The 17,115-nt window shown below is 40.3% G+C and overlaps 1 protein-coding gene across 2 annotated transcripts in view; it reads left to right on the top strand.

The window, feature by feature from the left end:
• Positions 1-17,115, top strand: part of BMERB1 (bMERB domain containing 1) — a 112,843-nt gene that overhangs the window by 56,337 nt on the left and 39,391 nt on the right. For both annotated transcript variants that reach the window (XM_067551068.1, XM_067551066.1), the window contains exon 2: positions 3,005-3,128. In XM_067551068.1, the coding sequence (XP_067407169.1) occupies positions 3,005-3,128 (124 nt within the window). The remainder of the gene's footprint in view (positions 1-3,004; positions 3,129-17,115) is intronic.

The following is a 17,115-nucleotide window of genomic DNA, read 5'->3' as shown; positions in this document are numbered from 1 at the left end:
GAAACCTTTCCTAAACGAAATACATCATCTATCATTTTCCCTTTGTTTAGGCCCTTTAGGTTGTTTCCAGTCCATGTGACAGAATCAAGTCAGTTTGGATTAAGGATTTTTAATGTCCAAATACATTGTATAACATTCCTTTATCTATCAGTTTTGTAACTTTATTTAAAAAGTGATAAACTTTTGTTCTTTATAAATCTGTGCTACTTTTTGCTCATGGTTCTGTTATCTTCTAGCCATTTAGTGGTTTTACTTTTCTTTTCCTATTTGCTCCATTGTTTTACTAGGAACTGAAATTAGATTTACCAGATTGGTACTATTTGCTTTTCTTCAGTCCTCTGGTATTTCCTCAATTCTCCTTGACTTTCCAAGAATAGGTATTGGTGAGTTAGCTCAGTGGTTCCCAACCTTTTTGGCTTGAGGACCGCAAATATTAATTTTACAACCCTGATGGGCCACCAGTCTATCAAATCATAAAAAATGTATTGACGTATACACCATTAAAAACCACAAATCACTATATATTTAAAGTAAACATTTTGCTGCTATTGTGCTCATTTTTACATTCATTGTTTTACACCTACAAATGACTCACAGTATGTCACACACTCACAGACAAAGCACTAGTGTAGATGAGTGACTGTCACTACACACTGAAGCACATGGCCAGGCAGCTAAGTCTCGGTGGGTGGCCTGCTCAGGGCAGGCCAAACTGGAAGGCACTGATTTTTAGAGTCCTGCCCCTCTTCAAGCATGGTAGGTCCTGGCTGCTCCACCAGCAGCCCCAGTTATCCCCCCCTCCCACTGCAGCCAGATGGAAGGAGTTCAGCAAGGAGGCTGCCTCCTTGCTGATCTCCCATCCACCTGGCTGCAGCAGGGAAACTGCATGTGTCCTGTAGCCCTGTGGGCTCCAACTGGGTCCCTAGGCATTGGCTCCCTTCTGCAGTCAGAGGGATGGGAAATCAGTGCTTGCCCCCCTCTGGCTCCAGCAGGGATCTCAGTGCCTAGGAACCCAGGCACAGACCTTTGCTCTCTGCTGGAGCCGGAGGAGGGGAGCGCTGATCTCCCCCAGCAGGGACCCCAGCGCCTATTGACCCAGGATGAGCACTTTGCTGTGATCCCTGCAACAGCCAGGGGGAAGGGAGTGCTGATCTCCTGTCCCCTTGACTGTAGCAAGGAGCCTGCACCAGTCTTGTAACCCTGCGGCAATGCACTCCACCTGAGTCCTTACTTGGCAACTCCCTTCTGCAGCCGTCAGGAGGGGAGCGGCGGGCCACTTTGAAAGATACTGCAGGCCACTTTTGGCCCCTCGGGCCACAGGTTGGGAACCATTGAGTTAGCTAATATAGGACCCATGTTGATTGGGGTATTCTAAAAAAAACTTCATCTGGATGTTTTCATCTGTGTTAATAATAGTAAATAATTATGTCTATTTTTTATACAGCACTTTCCATCATTAGATCTCTAAGCTTTTCACAGTCTTCTTAATGTATTTATCCTCACAACACCTCTGCAAGATAGAAAAGTATTATTATCCCTATCTAACAAATGGGGAGCGAGGCACAGAGAAGCTAAGTGACTTGCCCAAAGTCACACAGAAAGTCCATGGCAGAGTAGAGAATCGAACCCATATCCAAGGCCAGTGCCCTAACTACTATATGATCACTGTAATATGAGACCTTACAAGAAGTTGGGCAGAGTAAAAAGGAAAACGTAAGTGGATTGATGGTGGTTGAAGAGGGATTAAAGCCATCCATGGGACTGTAGCTTTATTCATATTCCAAGTCTTCTCTGTAAGAAGTTCTGTTCAGCTGCCTGGGTCAAGTCTTTATAGTGGTGCTTTCATCATTTGTTTCCTTGTAATTGGTAGAGCTGCATTAAACTAATTCAGAAATGCAGCTCATACTACAATTTCACTTTTTGGTTTTTGTGTCCTGTACACATGGGTGTTCAAATGTAGCTAGTGACTGAGTTTGGGTGTCTCCGTTTTTGTTATTTAACCTGCGATCTAAAGTGGCCTGATTTTCAGAGGGCCAGAGCTCTGCACTTTCTGAAAATCAAGCCTCTTTAAAGTGCTTCCAGTTGGGTACCCAAAAACTAAAGTACCCAAAATCATTAGTCCCTTTTGAAAATCTTGATCAAGATGAATAAATGTGATAAAACATCAGCATAAGGTTTTCTAGAGGTCAGACTCCTTACTAGACCAATGCTCTGTAGATTGATAGTATCTATTTCTACCTATAGGGAAGAGGGAATATATCAGTTACTCAGAAATAATAATAAAAGGGGCCTGCCTGATCCTGCCACTTGCTGAGCACCTCCTACAAAGTGCTATGTATCCTCCACTCCACCTGATTTCAGTGGAAATCATGGGTACTAGCATTTCACATGAAGCACTCTGTACTTCACAGGATTAGACCCATAGCCACTTATATACACTCCTTAACCTCTTCTCTGATGGGCCCCTTTCTCTCTGCTGTCTTTTTAAATGTCTGTCCCATTGAAATCAATGGAGTGTCAGAAAGAATCATAGGTATTAGAGATGGAAAATCCTTATTAGTTCATTTTATCCATGTCTCTTCCAATGCAGGATTGTTCACAATAGTGAATTCTTGTACCTGGTAAGTTTTGTAGCAGTTATATTGCAATTTTTTAAAAGTCTGTAGTGAGGTAAAATAAGGCACAGCTGCTCTGACTATACAGTGGGTTACTGTAGGTTAGGCTTTGTTATGAGTTGTAATACATTATGACTAACTGAAACACACATCAATGTATTAGAGATTTATAGGAATCTTTTTATTTTTAAATGATTATAAAGCATTGAAAGTAGCCAGCAAAACAAGAAAGTACCCAGTCTGCCTACTGTCCAACTAGTATGTTCCCTGCTACCCACATTAATTATGCCATGGCCTGGCACCTCTGTGATTAAGTTGCATTCTTTAAAGGTCCTGCTAAGTCAGTTTGACCAGCCTCATTCATTTCCTGTCTTCCTTCACACACATAGATCAACTTGACATCATCTCAATGGCTGAAACAACAATGATGCCTGAGGAAATCGAACTGGAGATGGCAAAGATCCAGAGGCTTCGGGAAGTCTTAGTCAGAAGAGAATCAGAGCTCAGGTTTATGTAAGTAACAACTCTTCTGGGAAAATCCTATGCAAAATTAATCAAAATAGGAGAGAATACTATTTTAGGGGTTATTTATCTGCTTGACACTAAAAAGAGAAACCAAATAATGCCCATTTTAGCTGAATGCTTGCAAATGCCACTGGAAAATGATTTCTGTAGTTGCAAAGGAAGTTGCATTTTTTATCCAGCATGTTTTCTGGAATTTACAAAGAGGATCTATTGCTTACAAAGAGAAACAATTGGAGCAATGCTTCCGACAGAGCATGTTTTGACACCAGAGCTCATATCCTGTGTGGGAGTGAGTATGGTGTGAAGAAACAGCCATAAGGTTGGGATCAGGAAGATCCAAAATCTAATCCAGTCTCTGCCTCTTACTTGATGACTGGCCTTAGGCAAGTCATGTCACCGAAGATCACACCATGTTCTGAACTAACAACTGCCAGATTCAACTTTTATTAAATGAAAACTATTAAATTAAAGCCCAAAACAAGTTTTAATATATCAAATTAACAATGTTACTGTGAGGGGGATTTTCAAAACACCCTATGAGATTTAGGAACACAAGTCCCTCTGAAGGTCAATGGGAATTAATACAATTCAGAGTCAATGGGACTTGTGCCCCTAAATCACTTAGGTGCTTTTGAACATCTGCTCTAAGATTTATTACTATGCCTTAAATTCTTCTCAAGTCTCATGCAAGTTATTGGGATCTGCAAACGAGTACCTCAGGGCAGAATTTAGCACTACTCATATAGGACCAGATTCTCTGCTGGTGTAAACCAGAGAAGCCTTTTGACTTCACTATGATTACATTGATTTACACCACCTGAGAATTTGCCCTTTTCTCTCCCTACCCATGCATCCACTTTAAATGACAAATATAGAGACTGATCCTTTAACCTTTACTCATTCAAGTGGTCCCATTGGCTTCAATGCTCTCTGGCTCTCCTCTTTGATTCACTTGTGTGAATAGAGCTGTGTTGGCTTTCTATTTTTTACAACAAATCATGAAAACATATTTTTATTCAGGTCTGGAAATTGTACTGTATTAGTGAATTTCAGACCAGAGCAAAGTTACAGCCATAGCTTACAACCCTTTGAAAATAAGGGTTTATACTAGTTTGTTGACAGAGTGTTAATAATACTGACTGGAGTGATACTGCTATAATAAATAAGAACAAGATTGGTTTTATCACACCTGCTGCTAGGTAATCAAGTAAATACTTGGCAATCAGCTTCTATATAGATAGAGTTGGGTCAGACAAAAGCCTTGCAAGAGAAACCTGTATTCCTCTTGACATTTTCTATATCACACAGTGCAAAGGGATTGAAATAAAATAAATTATCTTAGTGAAAGAGTATAAGAGTAGCTGTCTTTCGTCATACTTTCCTACATTCTTTATTTTCACTTGGTCTATTTGTTTTTCATTTCCTGTCTACGGTTTTCATTTCCCCCCTGCTCACGCTCATAGCTGTTCTCAACACTCCTTTTCTCCTGTCAGGTGGCAGAGTCAGCAGATTTGACAGACTGTTGAAAGGGAACTTTGCCGAAACTGGCACCAACTACAGTGCTTCTCCTATGTTATCCATAATCTGAATGAACTCTGCTTAATACCCAGGAGCACTCAGCATATGTCTACCTGTTGAAGTAGGACAGCTTCTCTGAGCACATACTACCTGTGCTGATCTACACTGACTTTGGGATGCAATTCAAGATGTAGATGATGACAACTTTTAAAGGCCTGAATGGCCTGGAACCTGGCTGTCTTGCAGGCTGCCCCTTGCTCTATGCCCCCCTACAACAGATAGGAGCATCTAGAATGCTCTTGCTGTTGGTTCATGAGGTAGGACTCTGAGCCTGGCAGTAGTGTCCTCTCTCTGACACGGGCCTCCAACATTGGAAATTGCTTCCCTTGACCGTCTCTAAGAGCCCAAGACTAGTGAACTGCTGTGGCTAGGACTAGTGGACGTACTGCAAAATGTGTCTATTGGCTTATTTCTTCTGATTTAAAAAAAAAATCTTCTATTTTATTCCTGAAAAATGAGAGGAATATTGCTAAAGTTTTCATAGACCAGATCAGCAGTGGTTCTTTACTGCCACTCCTTATGGAAGCTCATGTAAGTTGTAGTGGATTTTATTTTTATAATGCACCAAACCCTGCTCCCACTGGAACTAATGATACAACTCCCATTAACTTCAGTGGTTCCAGGGCCAAGCATTTTACAGCTGCTACAGCCATACGTGCTTTATAAATCAACCTATAAAAATAAAATAAATGATACAGTTACTCTCATCTATGGATGAGTTTATTACTTTCAGTTGTTTCATGAAGTAAAGGAATTGTAGATGTCCTGAGACCAGTGATCTGTAGATAGTTGAGACATTTCAGTAGTTGCAGTCTCTTGCCAGAACTTAGGTCTCCTTTGAAAGACCTGTGTAGTCAGTTGTATAGCCGGAGCAGGGTGAAGGGCTGAATTAATTCTGCCAGACTTTGAACATGTGATAGCTGAGAATCTAGTTATGCCATATCTAGTGCTCAGTTCACTAAGTCTTCTTCTCCAGCTTGGATGAGAATGATAGTCTCTAATTAGTTCTGCTTATGCTTTAGATTTTCAGTAATGACATGGTCAAAACAATGCAAAGATCATATGGTGAAGGAGCCCAGAGTGTGGGAGTATGAAGGAGAGAGATAGAGTTTAGTAAGTGTGATTGTATTTCCTTATTTTGTAGCGAACAATAATTAACAGAGATGCTAAAAGACTTTCTGGTATTGGAATATTGGACCCTTTTTTTTTTTGGTTCATACAATAGTAAAAACAAAATGATGCAGTTATTCCAGATCAACTAACTGATCTTGCCACAAGCAAACTGGTTATTTTTTCCCTGTTACTTTTTCCTTTAGGCTTGACTTTCTTTCCCAAGGCCACTCTGCAATGTTGCTCTTTTGTATCCTGCAATGCCAGCCAAGTCAATCAATTGTCGCATTTACTATTTATTACTGACTCTGCTTTAAAAGAAAGAAAGAAAGAAACTGGAACATAAGTGGGGCTGGCTCAGACTCTGAATATGCTATAAACCATCAGCACAGTGGTGGTGTTCAATTTCCCCCTCTGCCAAAGGGTGAAAAAAGCTTTGAACAATGATCTCCCACCTCTTAAGAGAGTGCTTAACTTCTAAGCTATGGGATATTCTGATGTTAGGTGCCCTTCTCTCTTGTTCAGTCTCTCCTGCTTAAGTTTTTCCACTTTAGATAAATAATTAAAGAGTCATTAGGCCAGAAAGAGTAAGACTGAGAATAACTCTCTAGCCTAATGGTTCGGGCCTCCACATGGGAGGTGTGGGAGACCCCTCTTCAAATCCTTTCTCCTCTTCTGAACCTGGGTCTCCTGAAACCTAGGTAAGTGTTCAAACCAGAAGGCTAAAAATTATAAGGTGGCACCTCCTCCTCTTCCTCCAGCCAGATTTCGAATGGGTCCTGATCCAGGACGTGGCCTTTGAACACACCTACCAGATCGGGTACTGCATGTGAGTTAGGTGGATGAATGCCTATCTTCCCTCACTTTGTGGATCACGCTGGGACTTAGGCAGAAGACAGGTGTTCAGATGCCTAGAGTGAGGCAGCAGAAACTTAGGTGCTAGGGAACTTTAATTGCAAAAATTTAGGACCGAGTGAGTTTAGATACCTACAGGGTTAGGCAGCAGCTGAGAGAGTTTTGTCAGTCGCAGTGGAGCCTACAACTGTGATTTAGGTGCCTAAGTACCTTTGTGGTTCTGTGCCATGATGCCTAAAGTTGGGCATCTAAATAAGTGGACTGATTTTCAGAGATGCTGAGGCCCTGTAGCTCTGACTGAAGTAAATAAGAGTTATAGTTCTTGAGCAGCTCTAAAATAAAATTCAGGCCATTTTCTGAGGTGTTTAAATAATGATTTTGGTGCCTAACATCAGGCACCAAAGTTTTAAAGTGCAGGTTTAAGTGTTTTTCTCAAGGTCACAGAGGAGGGAATTAGTGTCAGAGCCAGATTGAGGACTCAGAAATTCTTGTCTTCAAATCTTGTGCTCAGATAATTCCATTCTCCAAGAACCATTAAAGATAAGGGCAACCATGGGACAAATTTTAACTTTTGGGGCTTCCAGAATTTATAGGTAAGATTTTCAAAAGCATTCACCATAGGTCTACCTCTACATTCTTTGAAAGACAGTTGTAAAATTCCCATTGATCTCAAGAGACAAAGAGTGAGGCCATCGCTGGGTGGTTTTGAAAATCCCAACCTATGCTTCTACAACACTGGTCTAAAACACTGATTTTCAGCAGCTGTTTATTTTGTTTTCATTTAATTACAGAACAGCATCCTCAGTTCTCTGTCAGAAATCCAGGGGGTTAAAACAACTTTATAAATTCTATTTTATTGTGATTTCAAAGTCCCTAAACCACAAATAGTAATAGAAAGAAAAAAAGTAATGAAATGTACTGCTAGGTATCTATTAAGTAACAAACAAAATGAAAATGTCTTTGCAGGTAACATTTTTACTGAAGAGACTATATATATTTAAACACTTTAGATTAATTTTTCTTGCTTTAATTGCAAATCTATAACAGACTACTATTTTCTGAAAGAACTACTTTTATGCCAAACACATCAATTTTACCACTATTGCATTGGTGGGGTTAGAAAGGTCCCTCCGATTTATAACTTAGTTTAATTAAATAATTAAATACAGTGGCTTTCATTTGAGAGCCACTGAGTCCTGAGAGAATCAGCAGCAAACACATATAATCACAGAACATTGACTTGGCTCTTGGCAAGCTTATAGTCACTAGAGAGAAAGCAAATTAAAAGAGTCTTTTCCATATCAATATTTAAAGCTTCTAAAATAAAACCCATTCCCAGAAACCTGCTGCTCAGTCCTGACCCTCTTACTTTTCACCAAAGTTTGCAAAAATGGACAGTTCCCAGTGGAGTAGTGGGGTTGGAGTATTTGGCTGCCCTGATTTTCTGTAAAAGATTATCAGATGTTTCAGGAATTCCCTATTACTTGCTGGTCTTGGCACACAAGCAGAACAACAAAGCCCAAAGTTAAATTCTTCTTTGCCAGTTGGGTAGATCTGGCTAAGAGAGGAGTTTCATATGATATTGGGCCACAATCTCCTATCAGATTGGCAGGGTTTAACCAACAGTTAGTTACACATGTAGGGTTATGATTACATGTGTTCTTGAATCCATAGGACACCGAGGACATCACTTATCTTCCATGTCCTTTACTGTCATGGCACGTCTGTCTTCATTATCTACCCCTAATCCAACTCCCACCAGGAGCTCTGCTTCCATCTCCACTCTTATTCCCTCCCTGAAGCACATGAACCACCTCCCACTTCCTCAGACAATCCATCAAGCATCAAAACATTATACTGATTTTAGGGGCTGAGAGCTGAAGGTTGCCTGCTTTCCATTCAGCACTACCAGCACTGCCTCCAGGCTTTTCCATGCTGCCAACACTTTCCCTGTCCATGCCCTGCTCTCCCAATATGATAAGAACCCATAGTGTCCCCTAGCCTATGAATCTGTTGGGAGGATTTTAGCTTAACTCAATTACAAGTTAGCCATTATAACAAAAACCTACCCTTTGATGATGTTTTTAGGAGCTTTTATCTCCCTGCTTTTTCTATTCATATCAGAGTGTGAATAAAAATAGAGGATCAGATCCGCAGCTGGTGTAAACAAAAGTAGCTCCACTGAAGTCAGTGGGATGGTACAGATTTACAGCAGATGAGAATCTGACCCAGAGATTTCTAACTGAAATGATATAATATTACTTTCCTTGAGCGGTTGCACTCTAACAAGCTCAGTAAAGGGATAGTGGAGCAATCATAAAATTCACTTATACAGCAAGCTTGAAATGGCTTAGCGATAATACATGCATTGCCTTTGATTGTCACAACAACATTTACTGAAGCACATATTTTATCTAATGAAATATGTGCAGCCATGAACGAAGGACATTTAGTGAAGAGAAATTCTCCAGGTTAGCACAGTTTCTAGTACAAAAATAACCAGTGAGGTCTGGCTGCTCAGCAGGCTCTACAGTGAATTAGACAGACAGACAATTCTGTTGTCTTCTGTGTATAAACCAGCAAGAAATTATCCACCAATATGTGATTTTACATGTGATCCACCAGTATGTGATAATGTAATGTTCATTCAGGCAGTTCCTTGTTTATGATCTGTATATCACACATCTCCTACTTTGCATTTTCTCTTCTCCCCTCCACACAGCATGAGGTGCAGTTGAAGGAGATTTTCTTGCCTTTATTGTGGTTTAAGACAGATCTGCTTGCCTGGAAAGTTAAGGCATATGAGTCCAACTCAAGTTATTACAGTTGGTGCTGTACTGCACCACATTGAAGATAATTAACTACTTTTAGATCCTTCTCTGCCTCGAACAAAATGACATGAATGACTAATGAAGCCCGTAGGAAAACCTTCACTAAGGTTAAAATGAAATGTCTTGCTTCTGTGTCATTAAGCAAATGACAGCATGTTACATTACAGCACTCAGATTGGTAACACTTCGGTATTCACATAGGACCTTTACTAAACAGGTCACCACCACAAGAAGCTTTGTAAAAGTCATCTCCATGGAGGTGTGAGGAGGACAGTACAGGCAGCTGATGAGATAAAAGGCACACACTTCATCATTATAATTTTCTAAAGCTAATTTTAAAGCACTTGATGATGGCGAGGGAATAGAGACCAGACCTTGAGACTGAGTTTAGGAATAAAGGAACATAATAATATCAAACTTAAAGTGTAGCGCTCAATATAGTTTAACTTCCCTGAAGGAGTATGTGTGTGTTCTATATTAGAGGTATATCCAAGTTGCAAAGTTCAGATCAAGTCAGGTCTTTGTTTTGGTTCAGACCCATCCATAGGTGCTGAAACTAGGGATGCTGGGGGTGCTCTCACACCCCTGGCTTGAAGTAGTAATAACAACCCAAATACATGGTTTCCACCTTCAGCACCCCCACTATAAAAATTGTTCCAGAACCACTGGATCCATCTTTAATACATATCATGAAGACATCTTCAAAGAGCTCTATTTTCAGGTTAGGATTATGTCTGAAGAACAAATCGTTTCATACAAAGAACATTTTTTTTTCAATCTTTTAAATTTTTGACATTTTGATGAAATTTTGAATTGAAAAATATAATAGGAAAAATTTCAAGGAAACTGTAGTAGATTTCCTAACCATTTTTTTTGACCAATCATAAAACTGGTTGAATTTTTTCAAATTAAAAAAAAAGGGAGGATAGAACAGGATGCCTCTGAGAACATTTGCTTTGTTTGTCCACCACCTCAGTGAATTTAGAACATCCTGAAGCATGGTGACACACATTTGAACACTGTCCTGATTTGGTGTATAGACCTGAGATGTCCAGTGGTGCCTGAGTCTCGTTGTGAAAGAAGCCAAGTTAGTTACATAAGTGGTAGCTGCCATCAAATCCATGAGACCCAGTAAGATGATTACCTTCCAGGATTGACAGGCTCAAATTTGCAAAACTACTTGCTCTATTTTTAGAAACTTGTCCTCTGAAAGAAAGGCTTTCCCTGCTTCTGAGTCCAGTATAGAACCTATAAAAGGAATTCTCTGAGGTGGCCAGAGAGTAGATTTTTTGACATTGAGACGCAGACCCAGATTGAAAAAGATGGAGATTTTAAACATGATGTGTACTGACACATCCTTGTGTGCAGTAGCCTTTAGCAGCCAATCATCTAAATATGGGAAAACAAAAATACCCTGTTTTTTCAGATGTGCTGCTACTTCAGAAAGGCAGTTTGAAAAGACTCTTTGTGCAGTTGAGGGGCCAAACAGGAGCACCTTGTACTGGAAATGCAGGTATTTTCAATGACTGTGTCAAATAGATATATGAAAATAAACATCTTTTAAATCAAGAGTGAAGAACCAATCCACAATTGAAAGCAAGGAAATTATGGAGGCCAGGGTTAACATAGAAAACTCTAGATGTACCTATTCAATTTTCTTAAATCTAAAATTGGACAGAAACGCCCGTCTTTTTTCTGTATCAGTCAGTATCTTGAAAAGAGCCACTGAACTCACAGATATTTGGGTACTTCCTTGACAGCTCCTATCTAGAGCAGCTTGTGTTCTTCTGTATAATCTCAGTTCCCTGAAAGGGGAAGGGTAGGGAGAATTGAAAGGGGGCAGTTTTTCAAACTGAATGGCATAGCCCTTCTCTATAATCTCTAACCATAAATCCAAGGTTATCTGCCTCCATTTGTTGATGAATTGAGCTAGCTTGTCCAGAAATAAAAGAAGAGATGGATCCTCGCTAATTGGTCCACGACTCTTGATCCTCACATCAGATCAGAGCACAGGTGTTCACAGAAGACAAAGAACGGGGAGAAGGCTGTTTCATCTTAGGTCTCTATCTGAAAGATGCTTTTTATGCTGAATCTGGAATGAAGATGGAGGTTGCTGTTGCTGATGACTCTGATTTGAAGAAAACTGAGAGTAATATTGCCTTTGGTATTGAAAAAGAATAGAAGCTTTCCTTCTGAATGAGGGACAGATATCCAGAGAACGAACAATGGATCTAGTTTCCTTTAATTTTTCCAACAGTTCATCAGGCTTATTGTTGCAAAGACCATCTTCTCTGAACGGGAGATCTTCCTCCTTAACTCTAGTGTCCACAGTCAAGGAAGAGGAACAGAGCTGAGATTGCCTTCTCAGGGTAACTGTGGATGCCAAAGCTCTGGAGGAAGAATCAGAAGCATCAAGTGATATTCTGAGGTGACACTATGCCACGTGCTGTCCTTCTGTCAAAATAGCATTAGCCAGTCTTCTTTTATTCCCTGGCAAATCTTGGACAAATGAATCATCCTTTACCATAGGTGGAACTGATAACAGGCCATCATTGCCTGGTAATTAGCCACACCAATTCCAGAGAAGAGGACAAGAAAACTATTCTTACAAGTGCATCAGTTTTTCTCAGCAGGAGTAGAGTGAGTTTGGTCAGACCTAAACCTGTTACTAACTGTAGCCACCATCTGTGAATTTGGCACAGGCTGTGAATGAAAGTAAGAGAACACTTCAGGTGGAATCTAGTACTGTTTCTTTGTTTTCTTGGAAATAGGCTGACAGAAAGCAGGAATTGACAAAACAGTCTTAGCAGGCTGCAAAAGACCATTCAAGATAGGGAGCAACATCCTATTCATGGAGGTAGCCACAAGAATGTAAAATACTGCATGGGAGATTTCCTCCACAGCCACCAAAGGTAAGTGTAATGTGACTACCATGCAATCAACAAGCTCATTCCATTGCAAAGCATCCTCAGAATGGGAGGAAGCAGAAGTTACACCCACATGCTCATCAGGTAACAAATGGGGATGAAAGTCAGTATCCATTTGTTCCTGATCAAAAAGAGGTGCTGTCTCCTCATCCTTTTCTTCAAAAAGCATATCAGATACAACTGTGTAAGCTACAGATGGATCTGGAGGAACCTGATCTGAGGACTGTTTAGCCACTGGATCCTTACTGGATGACACTTCATCTCCCCATATATAAAGAGAATGATCCAAAAGTTGTTGTGGTAGAACCTAACAGGGCTATGAAAACCATGACTGACAGTTTCTTCAGTAGCTGGGATCTGGAAATATACTTCTAGAAGGAGGAGCAAAAGCATAAGGAGGCATGTCAAGGGAAGAATCAGATTTCTTGATTCTTCCTCTAACCTCTTCCAAAGAAGACCTCAGATCTGTTATGGATCACACTGGAGACAGCTATGGAACCACAAGGTGTAGAGAAATAAAGGGTGAAAAAGATATGTCTTCAGATCTCATAGGAGTCTCAGCACACCTAGAAGCAGTGAACAATGGCTGTAAGCCATCTTTCCACTTGCTTATTCCTGGACCAGGAATAAACCACAAAAAGTATAAGCATGACAAATTCGATGCGATCTCATTATTATCTAAATCTGAAAAGTATTTCTGTACAAAGAAACCAGCCTGCAGTTGAATGTTCCATTCTGAAACTAGAAAAGACAGCAATAATAATTACCTTTGCACGCACATGAAGTTTATTTTAAATTTTAATTTGCTCACTATTAAAATACTTTTTTTTCCTTCTTCTGGCTCATTGATCTTGCATCTAATGTGACTATTGGATGGCTGAGTGCCATGTAGAACAACATGCAGATTCCTTAGGCTTTATACTGGGTAAGGGGCTTGAGGAAGGGAGAAGAGTCAGAATACATAAGAGGCATCAACCAGAGAGGTGGTAAAAGTTTATTGGCTATGTTTTGCTAAGCAGAATAAGGGCCAGGCAGCTGATGGACTATGACCTCTTTTTATTATGCTAATTATAATTATCTCACTGTTACTTATTCCTCTCTGTTTTTTACACACATCTGTTATCTCTCATCATACAATTAGACTGTAAACTCCCTGGGCAGGGACTGTTTATTTAATGTGTGTACAGCAACTAGCACAATGGGACCCAGATATCTGATAAGGGCATGTACACACTAACACAATGCAAATAATAAATAATATGACCAATAGCAAGATAACTTATTTTGTACAGATTAGCACAACAGCCATTGCCCATGTTTTCTGATCATGGGTGTTTTCTCATACAGGGAAATTATATATATATGATTATATATAAATATATATAAATATAAATATATATATAAATTATATATGATATTTTATATCAGTATTATAATCAGATAGAGCCATATAACTTAACAAGAGTTTCTCAAATGCTTTGTCAAATCATTACTTCCTAAAAGAATATTGAAAATACTCTGGACTTCTGTGAAAAAGAAGGGAGTTATGTGTATTATTTTTATAAATATCATATGTATCTCAGATTACCTGCTTGATATTATTCTGCCTGACTGCATAGAATTAAATCAAAGGAGGCTGTTTAGGGAAAACAAACAGGAAATGAAACAATGGCAATGATAAAGTACCACCAGGGAACATACCAAGGATGTTTGAGGAAACAGTGGGGAAGCTACTAATGGGGAAATGCCACCTGCCTGTCTCCAACCAGCCTAGCAAAGGTTATTTTTCCCAGGCCCAAAGCTAGAACCAAAGGGAATGCTAAAACGTTAAAGAGCTCAGGCTAGAAAGGAAGTGGGGTTGAGGAGGCAGCAGCAGCAGCAGCTGAAGATGAGTCTCTGACAGAGAGAGACACAGAGAGGCTTGCCAGAACTGTCTCTCTGTCAGCCTGGAGTTGGGATATTTGGGCTGAGTAGCACTTACCCAACACTTGCAAGGAAAGAATGTGTAGGTAAAACCTAGGCATATTGGATTTTTGTTGTTCTATCCCTTGTCTCTGCTTGCTATGTACCTTTGGGTGAGTAAATAATGCTTTGTTTGGAAGAAGCTGTTTCTGAATCACTTTAATCAGGTGCTCGTCACAGGTCCCAGGGAAAAGGACTTACAGCTTGAGCCTGTCATGTTAATATGGTTGTGAAATAGACTGCAGCCCAGAGATCCAATCTAAGATTGGATGTAGGGCTCCCCCCTTGAGAGAGGTGAAGGAAGCTAAGCTTGTCACCTGAAAGGTGCACTCATGGACTAAAAGAAATCTAAAGTTCAGCTTGCCATGTAACCATTATGACTTCCTTGATATTTATAAAGTATTTCTGAGACTGCGGATTGGTGGGGAAGATAGATATGTGCCTGAAAAAAAATCCTTGGTATGAATACCCACAAATTTCAGCGAAGTTCGGCTCTGGGTTTAAACTTCAAGGCACAGACATATCCATGTTTAGTACGCTGTTGCCAGTACACACCTGTCACAATGTAGGATGCAGCAAAACCATCTGTTTGATGTCTACTATAGTTAAAAGGCTAAATTTTTAGCTGTGGCTGCCATAGGGGCACCCACTAAAAAGCATGTATTCCCATTACACCCACTAACACCCTCTTATCTAATCTGCATATGTAGTTACCCACACAAAAGGGAGCACAAATGCAGGGTTTTGTAGAGGCAGCAGGTGTGCGCGCGCATGTGTGGGTATGCAGCACGCATTCTTTGCAGTGACACTCATTGGTTCCACATCAGAAAATTTGGCTTCCAAAGGACTTAGTAAGGAGGAAATTAAAATGAAAATGATTAAGCAAGAAAAGCACTATTCCTTTACTATGGATCTGCAGGAGCCTTCTCTTAAAAGAGATAAAAGTCTCCCAAAGGGAGGCCAGCTGCACAGTTTGAGACACACAGGTGTAAATCAGTATATTCCGTTGCCTTCTGTTCCCTTTCATACACTAATCAGAAGGTAAATTTCTCTTCCTAAGCTAGTACTAGCCTTGTGTTTCACTAAAATGGAGTAGCTCCTTTGGTCTGGTTTCCGGACAGCTCAGACTTCAGGTTCCAGTCCCAGCTCCTGAATTAGCTCTTGTTCCTACCCTCAAGCATTGATCTCTTGCTGATCTCTTGAATTTATGGAGAAAAGACTTAAGTTCAAAGGATTTTTTATACAGTCCCTGCCCAAAATTGCACTATTTTTAATGATTATTTATAGAGTGCAATAAATACACACAGAGCTTTACACAACATACAGTCTGATGCAGACAAGCCAAACATACAAGCCATCTGCTATAGTACTAGGCAGATTCATGCCTCAGTTTATTGTTAGTCTCAGAACAAGCATGTTAACACCAATAGTTGCCTCAATAGGTTATGGGAATTGTTACTGTAGCTATGGTATGGAGAAGCACAGAAATGGGTGGATCAAGCAAAATAAAGAATGTTAGAATTACAGGGAACTATCTAAAATGCATATGACCCATCACAAGATTTGGACTGGGTTTGTGTTTTGATAAATAGCCAAAAATATGGATGCTCCTCCAAGTTTATGTAATCCCCCGAGCTTCCACTTCCCACAACCTTGTGATCTTCCCTCCTCAGTTCCCAAACATTGTCTCTATTCCAGAAGATCACATGGCTGTCCCTTATTCCATCCTGAGTTTCCATAAAGCACTATCCACCTAACAAGACTTAGCATTTCTCCATCTGGTGGCAGGCCTTCTAACAGATGAAGGCTGCTATCTACTTCCAGTGATGAGTCTCCTCTTCCATTCAGGCAGACCACTTCTCCCAACATATCAGTATGATCTAGAGATCAACTGTCTGGCCCATTCACCAATCCCGACATAGCAGGACCCAAAAATTCAAATATTGGGTCCCAGTGAGCATGATGAGAACTGTTACTATTACCAGAATGTGGGGAGGGAGTGCTTTATTAATGTGTACAGATAAAAGGAGAAAGGGACAGGTCCTTGGAAAGAGTCAAAATGAACAATCATTTATGCTAAAGCAGTGGTTTTCAACCTGTGGTCCATTGATCCTAAGGGGTCTGCTGATTATGTCTAAGATTTCCAAAAGGGTCCGCACCTCCATTCAAAATTTTTTAGGGGTCTGCAAATGAAAAAAGGTTGAACACCACTGCACTAAAGCCTCTATACGCCACACTGGCAGTGTAAAGAAGCCTTAGAATGGACACTTTATGCTGACAGAGCAGTGAAAAAGGGCTTTAGTATAAATGAGAATCAGGCTCACAGAACACAAATCATAGGGTACGTCCATACAGAGAGTTAGTGAGTGGCAAGGTGGGGTGTAAATCTATAGTGCTGTAGCATGCTGGACACTAACTGGCCATGTGGATCCTGCTACTATTCACTAAAAGTTCCACTTTGCATACTACAGTTTTAAACAGTGATAGGTCATCGTGCACTATGGAACTTTTAATGCGCCATAGCAGGGTCCATGTGACCAGTTAGTAAGTAGCACACAAGATTGTTGTAGATTACTTGCTGTGCAGTAACTCACCATGTAGATAAGTCCTCCAAGTGGGATACAAAAGTTGCTTAAAGCTCTCCTCTGCTGTGCCCTAATTCTAGTACTTCTCTGTGCATGGCAATCTCCCTTGTACTGGGCAAGAACAAAT

Source organism: Emydura macquarii, unplaced genomic scaffold (assembly GCF_026122565.2).
Source record: "Emydura macquarii macquarii isolate MOO-44397 ecotype Brisbane River unplaced genomic scaffold, CSIRO-AGI_Emac_v2 contig_1348, whole genome shotgun sequence".
Lineage (NCBI taxonomy): Eukaryota > Metazoa > Chordata > Testudines > Chelidae > Emydura > Emydura macquarii.
This window is presented reverse-complemented; position numbering and strand designations above follow the sequence as displayed.